General features: G+C 38.1%; 1 protein-coding gene across 1 annotated transcript in view; it reads right to left on the bottom strand.

Annotated features, from left to right (window-relative positions):
* Nucleotides 1-427: 427 nt before the first annotated feature.
* LOC123576804 (butyrophilin subfamily 1 member A1-like) overlaps nt 428-11000 on the bottom strand; it is an 81705-nt gene continuing 71132 nt past the window's right edge. Inside the window, exons 6-7 of the mRNA XM_045438210.1 lie at nt 2647-2745; nt 428-552 (exon numbers count right to left, since the gene is read on the bottom strand). Coding sequence (XP_045294166.1) covers nt 428-552; nt 2647-2745 — 224 coding nt within the window. The remainder of the gene's footprint in view (nt 553-2646; nt 2746-11000) is intronic.

The following is an 11000-nucleotide window of genomic DNA, read 5'->3' as shown; positions in this document are numbered from 1 at the left end:
AAAATCATCCAAATACCTAGGAGAACACAGGCAGCAACCTCATTGACATAAGCTGTAGTTACTTCTTTGTACACACATATCCTGAGGAAAGGGAAACAAAAGGAACAGTGAACTAGTGGGTCTTCATCAAGATAAAATGCTTCTGCATAGTGAAAGAAAGTATCAACAAAACAAAAAGACAACTGACAGAATGGGAGAAGATATTTGCAAATGACATATCTGATAAATTGTTAGTATCCAAAATACATAAAGAACTTATCAAACTCAATGCTGCTGGAAGCCAAGCAATCCCAGCCTGAGTGGCAGGGCCCAGGCTGTGGATGGATTGGTGACTGCAAGGCAGCCCACTGACAGTGAAGCTTCTTGTACTCCCACTTTTAGGTAATTTGGCCTTAATAAAAGTACCTGGGGTATTGTCTGTTGCTTTTTAAGCAGTGACTGGCAAGGACTTCCAAGCATTGACTGCACAGGAGTTTACTTCTGCAAGAACATCCTTGTCTAAATACATCTGACTCCGGGCAGTATTATATTCTCTTCTTCCTAACAACATGTCTAAAGTCATAGGAGCATTTTTTGACTTTCTTTTTACGGAAACCTGGTTCTTAGCCAATTCCTCATATTCTGCCTTCTATAATAAATAATTACCTCCAGACAAGCAGGCCTTGGCCACTTGCACCCAATCATAAGGTGTCATCCATCTATTATACAGTGCATCCAAAAGAGTTAATGTATAAGGAGTTAAGAGGACCCTAGTCCTGACATGCAACCTTTAGTTCCTTGAGTATTTTATATGGCAGAGGTTCCCAAGAGATCTTTTCATCAAATTCTCCTCCATACATGACAGGAAAACATTGAGCAAATTCACCATCCCCTGCCTGTTCTGCCTTTCTTAGCACAGCCAAAAAACCTGAAGTTCTATGGACCTTTTGTTGTGCCAAGGTCATTGGAGGAGGGGGACGAGGTGGCAAACGTCTAAACAATTTATCACAATATAAAGGACTAGGGGGAGCCCGAAAAGGCTTAGCAGGCTCTTTATTCCTTAGCTGAGCTGCACAAACCCTATAGGGCTTCCCTCATCATGATACTTAGCTGCAGCATCCTCTAAATCTTGTTCCTCTTCAGGTGTAAGCTTATCACCATCAGGCGGGGCCTAAGCCAGCATTGCCTGAGACTTAGCAGGAGAAAGCAAAGGAATGCCTTCTCTAAAGAAAAATTCTCCCGTTGGGGGAGTTTTTCAACTTCTTGTTGGGGTTCTAAAACATCTTTAATTAAATTCAAAAGAGCAAAGGCATCTACAGGTACCTTTTCTGGTCCATGGAGAGTATAATATTCTCTAAGCTCATGTCCTACTCTATTCCATGTCTGTAAGTTTACTGTACCTTCTTCAGGAAACCACAGACAGCATTTCTGAATAAAATTTTAAAATTTAGCCACTGGCTACTAGTAACTTTAATTTTTCTTTTTCCAAGTATATGCAGTAGTAATTCAATAAAGAGTCTTCTTTCTTTAGACTCAATATGGCCCATACCTTCTCAAATTTTGTTCTGACTATCCACCCTTCACTTACCTGCCTATGTCTGCAGGGTGGTCCGCGGCACCCCAGGTGAAGTCCTAGCCATCCCGAGTGCTCCTAGCTGATTACCTTCAGGTCCTTATTCAGGTACCACTTGCCAGAGGCCAGCGCCAGCAACCAGGGGTTCCCGAAGGATGAACGGCGTCGGCAAAAAAGTGATAATAAAACAAAACTAAAATAAAAAACTAAAATAAAAAAAACTAAAATAAAAACAAAAAATAAAAATGGACACAGACAACAGCAGTGAGTTGAACTGGCCACTTTATTGTGGCAAACGCGGCATTATATTTGCTAACAATTTGCTTATAGCATGTGTCATCTATGTTTTCTGGTATTACCCCATTCTAAAAGTGTTCTTTTGTGTAATCACCCATTAAGGAATAACATGATTGTTTTCTTGTAATGTTCCCTCCTGCCCTTTGCTTATTGATTAATTTCTTTCATTGTTTTTATTATGTATCTACATTTATCTATAACCTATAAAGCATTTGCTTTGCTGTTTTCATGAAAGGTAATTTATCTCTCAACATCTCAAGTGGAACAGTTGCAGGGACATGACCTCTTAGTTGTTTCCCTGAACCATTTGTGGTTTGAAGAACAAAAGTGTTCGCCTCAGCCTGAGGTTCCAGGAGGGGGACAAGAGGGCCTTAGAAACCCACACCTTATACATTCTCAGAGAGATAATGCACCTAGGAACTAATGAACCATTCTGTACCTTAACCAACTAGGTTCAATCATCATCTGGAATGCCTCCTGTGGGCCAAGTGGGCCTAGGGGTTGGAGTGACCTGTGCCCATGGAGACACTCCTTAGTTACTGGAGTGGGGCTTTCAAATCCATGTTTCTCCTTTGTTGGCCTCGTTTGCTGGCAAATGTATGAGGCTATCCTTCCTTTAGGTAGAGGAGTCTTTATAGGGGGTGGCAAGGGCTAAATGTAGGGCTGCACAATTTCTTGCAGAACCTTATTTTCTTTCCTAATCGTTCTTTTCCCAGGGAGACTGTCGAGGGCAATTCCCCAACAGACAATATCCCAGGTACTTTTATTAAGGCCAAATTACCTAAGCATGGGAGTACAAGAAGCTTCACTGTCCGGGGGCCGCCTTGCAGTCATCAATCCGTCCACAGCCTCGGCCTTGGCATCAGGCTGGGATAGCTCAGCTTCCAGCACAACACCTAAAAACCAAGTAATCCAGTGAAGAAATGGGCAGAATATATCAAAAGACATTTTCTCAAAGACATTCAGAAGGCTAACAGACACATGAAAAGATGCTCAACATCACTTATCATTAGGAAATAAAAATGAATAACATGATGAGATACCACTTCACACCTGTCAGAATGGCTAAAATTAACAACACAGGAAACAATAGATGCTGGTGAGTTTGGGAAGAAAGGGGAACACTCTTGCACTATTGAAGGGAATGCAAATTGTTTCAGCCACTCTAGAATCATTATGGAAGTTTATCAAAAAGCTAAACATAGGGGCGCCTGGGTGGCGCAGTCGGTTAAGCGTCCGACTTCGGCCAGGTCACGATCTCGCGGTCCGTGAGTTCGAGCCCCGCGTCGGGCTCTGGGCTGATGGCTCAGAGCCTGGAGCCTGCTTCTGATTCTGTGTCTCCCTCTCTCTCTGCCCCTCCCCCGTTCATGCTATGTCTCTCTCTGTCCCAAAAATAAATAAACGTTGAAAAAAAAAAAAAGCTAAACATAGAACTATGGTATGACTCAGGAATTGCACTCCTAGGCATTTACCTGAAGAATACAAAAATACTGCTTCAAATTTTTTTTTCAACCTTTATTTATTTTTGGGACAGAGAGAGACAGAGCATGAATGGGGGAGGGGCAGAGAGAGAGGGAGACACAGAATCGGAAACAGGCTCCAGGCTCTGAGCCATCAGCCCAGAGCCCGACACGGGGCTCGAACTCACGGACCGCGAGATCGTGACCTGGCCGAAGTCGGATGCTTAACCGACTGCGCCACCCAGGCGCCCCTAAAAATACTGCTTCAAAAGGGCATATGCACCCTGATGTTTATAGTAGCATTATCAACAATATCCGAATTATGGAAAGAGCCCAAATGTGCATCCACTAATGAATGGAAAAAGAAGATGTGGTATATTTTTACAATGGAATATTGCTCAGCCATGAAAAGGAAAGAAATCTTTCCATTTGTATGACTTGGGTGGAGCTAGAGTGGATTATGCTAAGTGAAATAAGTCACTCAGAGATGATCAATACTATATTATTTCACTCATATGTTGAATTTAAGAAACAAAATGGATGCACATAGTGGAACAAAAAGAAAAGAAAGAGAGAGAGAGAGGAGAGAGAAGGAGACAAATCATAAGAGACTCTTAACTATAGGGAAAAACTGAGGGTTGCTGGAGGTGAAGTGGGCAGGGGATGGTCTAAATGTGTGATGGGTATTATAGAGGATACTTTTTAATTTTTTTAATGTTTATTTATTTTTGACAGAGAGATACAGACACAGTGTGAGCAGGGGAGGGGCAGAGACATAGGGAGATACAGAATCCCAAGCAGGCTCCAGGCTCTGAGCTGTCAGCGCAGAGCCTGATGCGGGGCTCAAGCTCACAGACTTTGAGATCATGACCTGAACTGAAGTCAAGTTGCTCAACCCACTGAAAAACTCAGGAACCCCATAGAGGATACTTGTTTTGATGAGTACTAGGCATTAAATACAAGTGATGAATCACTAAATTCTACTCCTGAAGCCAATATTACACTATATGTTAACTAGATTTTAAATAAGAACTTGAAACAAACAAAAAGGAGGTTTTAGTGGGTGGACATCACAGTGCCATCTGCTTTTCCTTCTCCCCTGTGTGCTTGCCTATTCATCAAGTTATCAGCCAGCCATCACAGTTCCTGAATGCTTGGCACTGTCCTTGGAGGTCCCCTGTCTGGATATGTATTCAGGCCCAGAACCAAAGTGTGCTTATGGTTATCTCACAAGTGAGTTAACACAATAGCTAACAAATATCTCATGCTTAATTGTGGTAAAGAAGTGGGTATAGTGGTTTAACTATAATTACCTAAATTAAGACTTATGCACTTATTTATGGTAACTGAAGCCTTCAAAGAACTTGGAATCTGAAAGGCAGAGTAAGGAAAGTAAAACAGAGAAGCATATATTAACTGGTACAATTTAGGAAGGCACTGACCAAGCTCTTTGGGCTATATTGGCAGTGTCACTCCTCCCCACAAGGTAGAGTGTTTCAGATAAAAATTCCCTGTAAGCACCATGTCTTGGGACAGGGTTCATCATAGGATTCTATAGGATTCTATAGGATTTCACCTTTATTTAATGTCTTAAAGTCAACAATGTCTGATTACCATGGGAAGAATGATTAATTGCATCTGTTAAAAATGAGAACTAGCAAAAGTATAACACTTGATTAGTAGCACACGTATTTCTAACCTAAATTTAATCCACTGGGATATTAAGTGTTATGTGATTATCCTCAATTTATGGAAGAGAAGATGGAGGTACATATAGATTATTTATAATTTATATGCAAAACTGGAATTTAAATTAAGACAGCCTGAAGACTGGTCTAATATTTAACTGATTCTCTATCACATCTGACTTGAACCATCATCCTTGACCTAATTAAGTATATTAAAGTAAACAATTAGACTAGGTGGATAATAAAGACACAGATAACTATAAGAGTGAGAAATAAACTAAATGTAGTTTTTTCCTCTAAATTCAGCATAACTGCAAGTGAATTTATCTTCATGAACAAGTTTGTTGTTATTAGCAACTTTATCTAATTATTTAGCCTAGGGTCACCTAATTGACAACCTAATTTATATGAGAATGTCTGAATTTCTTGATTTTTTTCGAAAGGCACTTTGTCATATATAGAATTCACAGTTGACAATTTTTCTCTCAGGACTTGAAAATATAGTGTTGTACTACCTTTTGGCCTGTTAATTTCTGCTAAGAAATTTACTGATAATCTTTTTGAGAATCCCTTATAGATGATGAGTTTCTTTTGCTGCTTTCAAGATTTTTTCTTTTAATTTCAATAGTTTGATTACATGTTTCCTTCTGTATATTTTCTTCAGGTTATATTACTTGGAGTTCATTGAATATTTTGGATTTTTATATCCATGTCCTTATTCAAACACAGGAATGTTTTAGCTGTTATTGCTTTAAATAAGATCTCAGCCCCTCTTGAAATTCCTATAAAATATATATTGCTCTGATTGATGATATACATAAGTCCCTTAACTTTGCTTACTTTTCTTCATTTTTTTCCCTAGGACTTGATAATCTCAAATGACTTATCTTCAAATTTGCTATTTCCTCTGCCTTTTCAAATCTGCACTTGAAACCTTCTAGTGAATTTCTCAATTCAATTTTTGCATACTTCATATAAAGAATTTCTGTTTGGTTCCTATTTTTATAAAATCTATCTCTTCTTGACATGTTCTTAATGTTCTTTACATGTCCATATATTGTCTATATGCAATTTTTCTGAATACCTTAAGTCACTTGCTGATCTTTTCCTTTGGCTCTTGTATAATGTTTAAAATTATTTTTTTCTAAAATTTTTATTTATTTATTTGAGAGAGAGATAGAATGTGGGGGGAGGGCAGAGAGAGAGGAATAGAGAATCCCAAGCAAGCTCCACACTGTCAGCGCAGAGCCCAATGTGGGTCTTGAAATCATAAACTGTGAGGTCATGACCTGAGCCTAAACTAAGTCAGACACTTAACTGACTAAGGCTTCCAGATGTCCTTAAATTTTCTATTTTAAAGTCTTTTCTTTAATTAGACTGTGATTCTTTAAGGTTAGTTTCAGGTAACTTATTCTGTTTATTTGATAGACCATATTTACATATATACTTTGTGATTTTTTTTTTAATTGGGCATTTGAAAAAACCGTCTCCTCTCTCAGTCTTTGCAGACTGGCTCTGTGCGTAGGAAGACCTTTACTATTCAGCCCAATGTAAAGGCTTTTTAGATAGTTTAGGCATTTTCTGGGGATGCATCCTCCCTGAGCATCCTGTGCATATGCCTATTTTGCAATTATCCAGTATTTGCTGATCTTATATGTCTTGATTTTCCTTCGGCTGTCACACTTCCTTTTTCTCAGTGCCCTATATGTTCTGTTATGTTTAACTGCCTATAATCTCTTGCACCCAGGTGTCCACTGATCTGCTGCTCTCCTTCAATTTTCATGGGCTTTGGTGCCTGCAATTCCATTTTGTGGATTCTAACTTGAGATCCAAATTATGCCCATATCTTATTGTTTTTAGCGTCTTTTTTTTTTTTTTTTTTTGATTGACCATTTCTTGATTTGTGGCTGCAAATCCTTAACTGGTGTCTAGAGATCTCTAAAGTTTATTTTAGTTAGTCTGGAGTTATTCACTTGATATTTCCACGAGGTAATGGCAATAGCCTGGAGCTTCCTTGTCCACCATGTTTTTGAAGTCCTGTAAATTTCATTTAAAGTTTTTTTCTCCTTTTTAAAAGTTATGTGAAAATGGAAGCAAAATAACTGCTATCCAAATGACATTTCACACACCAGAAGTATGCATGCCATCAGGCCAACATATATATGTTGTAATTATTATATAAATAGAATATATATTATAGAATGATACATAATATTATATACTAGTGTATAATATTGACATAAAATTATTGTATATGTAGGGGCGCCTGGGTGGCGCAGTCGGTTAAACGTCCGACTTCAGCTAGGTCACGATCTCGCGGTCCGTGAGTTCGAGCCCCGCGTCAGGCTCTGGGCTGATGGCTCAGAGCCTGGAGCCTATTTCCGATTCTGTGTCTCCCTCTCTCTCTGCCCCTCCCCCGTTCATACTCTGTCTCTCTCTGTCCCAAAAATAAATAAACGTTGAAAAAAAAATTAAAAAAAAATTATTGTATATGTAATTACATTACATTATTAAATACATATATGATGTATAATATCATACATAATTATATATTTTTTATATATGTAAAATTTTAACCACATAGAGTTTTTCTTTTTGTGTATTATGAATATTGGTGAATGATCAATGTTTAACAGGTGAATTGACAGAATATGATAAAGATAACCCTAGATTATAATAGATAACATCAACATAAATTAGCCCTAGAATTGTCTAAGTTCTTCACACATATTAGCTCATTTGTTAAAATAAAATATATGAGGTAGATATTCTGAACTGCATTATGTTGAAGTCGGGGTAGCTGAAACACAAGGTTTTGGTAACTTTCCCAAGATCATATACCAAGCAAGTTGTTGGTCTTTGATTGGAAGTTGACCTCTGGTTTTAGAATCTATTATCTTGTGTTGAATTTCCTTTCCTTTTTTAGTATTGATTTCTTTTTATAATTGAATTTGTATGTACTAGTTTACTAATAGGTGGGAAAATACAATAATGTTTAGCATTGTTCTGTGACTTTTTTTTTCACATACAAGAGTTTAACTAGATTTTATATGTGTTCTTTCTTGTTCAATTGAAGACTTATCAGTGAGTGTAAAAAGAAAAATTGTTCATATATTTAAGAAGGTATTTCATGGATGATCAATTATAATGTTCAAATAAACTTCTATTTGTGTATTTATTATATATTTAAGTTAATTGACATTTTCTATGCAAATATAATAAGACATATTTTGACACTATTCAAAAAGATTTCTAAATTTAATGAGATTACAGTAGAGTTTCTCTCTCTTATAAAAAATATTTTTTCAAATTAAGTTTTCTTTGACCTGTTTTTTTATGTCTTTTTTCTTAGACTATACAAGAATGTGTTAAGTCAGGGGAAACTAATGTGTGACATGCTCAAAACACAGTATTAAGCTGATGCGAAAAGGGGAACTAACAAGATGTTAATGTCGTATTGCCCACCATAGTATTTATTTTTATTTCTTTAATTATATTTTTTAATTTTTTTTTATTATATGAAATTTATTGTCAAATTGGTTTCCATACAACACCCAGTGCTCATCCCAAAAGGTGCCCTCCTCAATACCCATCACCCACCCTCCCACCCCCCATCAACCCTCAGTTTGTTCTCAGTTTTTAACAGTCTCTTATGCTTTGGCTCTCTCCCACTCTAACCTCTTTATTTTTTTTTTTTCTTTTTTCCTCCCCCTCCCCCATGGGTTCCTGTTAAGTTTCTCAGGATCCACATAAGAGTGAAACCATATGGTATCTGTCTTTCTCTGTATGGCTTATTTCACTTGCATCACACTCTCCAGTTCCATCCACGTTGCTACAAAAGGCCATATTTCATTTTTTCTCATTGCCACGTAGTATTCCATTGTGTATATAAACCACAATTTCTTTATCCATTCATCAGTTGATGGACATTTAGGCTCTTTCCATAATTTGGCTATTGTTGAGAGTGCTACTATGAACATTGGGGTACAAGTGCCCCTCTGCATCAGTACTCCTGTATCCCTTGGATAAATTCCTAGCAGTGCTATTGCTAGGTCATAGGGTAGGTCTATTTTTAATTTTCTGAGGAACCTCCACACTGCTTTCCAGAGCGGCTGCACCAATTTGCATTCCCACCAACAGTGCAAGAGGGTTCCCGTTTCTCCACATCCTCTCCAGCATCTATAGTCTCCTGATTTGTTCATTTTGGCCACTCTGACTGGCGTGAGGTGATACCTGAGTGTGGTTTTGATTTGTATTTCCCTGATAAGGAGTGACGCTGAACATCTTTTCATGTGCCTGTTGGCCATCCGGATGTCTTCTTTAGAGAAGTGTCTATTCATGTTTTCTGCCCATTTCTTCACTGGCTTATTTGTTTTTCGGGTGTGGAGTTTGGTGAGCTCTTTATAGATTTTGGATACTAGCCCTTTGTCCGATATGTCATTTGCAAATATCTTTTCCCATTCCGTTGGTTGCCTTTTAGTTTTGTTGGTTGTTTCCTTTGCTGTGCAGAAGCTTTTTATCTTCATAAGGTCCCAGTAATTCACTTTTGCTTTTAATTCCCTTGCCTTTGGGGATGTGTCGAGTAAGAGATTGCTACGGCTGAGGTCAGAGAGGTCGTTTCCTGCTTTCTCCTCTAAGGTTTTGATGGTTTCCTGTCTCACATTCAGGTCCTTTATCCATTTTGAGTTTATTTTTGTGAATGGTGTCAGAAAGTGGTCTAGTTTCAACCTTCTGCATGTTGCTGTCCAGTTCTCCCAGCACCATTTGTTAAAGAGGCTGTCTTTTTTCCATTGGATGTTCTTTTCTGCTTTGTCAAAGATGAGTTGGCCATACGTTTGTGGGTCTAGTTCTGGGGTTTCTATTCTATTCCATTGGTCTATGTGTCTGTTTTTGTGCCAATACCATGCTGTCTTGATGATGACAGCTTTGTCGTAGAGGCTAAAGTCTGGGATTGTGATGCCTCCTGCTTTGGTCTTCTTCAAAATTCCTTTGGCTATTCGGGGCCTTTTGTGGTTCCATATGAATTTTAGGATTGCTTGTTCTAGTTTCGAGAAGAATGCTGGTGCAATTTTGATTGGGATTGCATTGAATGTGTAGATAGCTTTGGGTAGTATTGACATTTTGACAATATTTATTTTTCCAATCCATGAGCAGGGAATGTCTTTCCATTTCCTTAAATCTTCTTCAATTACCTTCATAAGCTTTCTATAGTTTTCAGCATACAGATCCTTTACATCTTTGGTTAGATTTATTCCTAGGTATTTTATGCTTCTTGGTGCAATTGTGAATGGGATCAGTTTCTTTATTTGTCTTTCTGTTGCTTCATTGTTAGTGTATAAGAATGCAACTGATTTCTGTACATTGATTTTGTATCCTGCAACTTTGCTGAATTCATGTATCAATTCTAGCAGACTTTTGGTGGAGTCTATCGGATTTTCCATGTATAATATCATGTCATCTGCAAAAAGCGAAAGCTTGATTTCATCTTTGCCAAGTTTGATGCCTTTGATTTCCTTTTGTTGTCTGATTGCTGATGCTAGAACTTCCAGCACTATGTTCAACAACAGCGGTGAGAGTGGGCATCCCTGTCGTGTTCCTGATCTCAGGGAAAAAGCTCTCAGTTTTTCCCCGTTGATGATGATGTTAGCTGTGGGCTTTTCATAAATGGCTTTTATGATCTTTAAGTATGTTCCTTCTATCCCGACTTTCTCAAGGGTTTTTATTAAGAAAGGGTGCTGGATTTTGTCAAAGGCCTTTTCTGCATCGATTGACAGGATCATATGGTTCTTCTCTTTTTTTTTGTTAATGTGATGTATCACGTTGATTGATTTGCGAATGTTGAACCAGCCCTGCATCCCAGGAATGAATCCCACTTGAGCATGGTGAATAATTCTTTTTATATGCCGTTGAATTCGATTTGCTAGTATCTTATTGAGAATTTTTGCATCCATATTCATCAGGGATATTGGCCTGTAGTTCTCTTTTTTTACTGGGTCTCTGTCT

Source organism: Leopardus geoffroyi, chromosome A1 (assembly GCF_018350155.1).
Source record: "Leopardus geoffroyi isolate Oge1 chromosome A1, O.geoffroyi_Oge1_pat1.0, whole genome shotgun sequence".
Taxonomy (NCBI): Eukaryota; Metazoa; Chordata; class Mammalia; order Carnivora; family Felidae; genus Leopardus; species Leopardus geoffroyi.
Note: the sequence above shows the minus strand (reverse complement) of the source record. Positions and strands in the feature narration are given on the sequence as shown.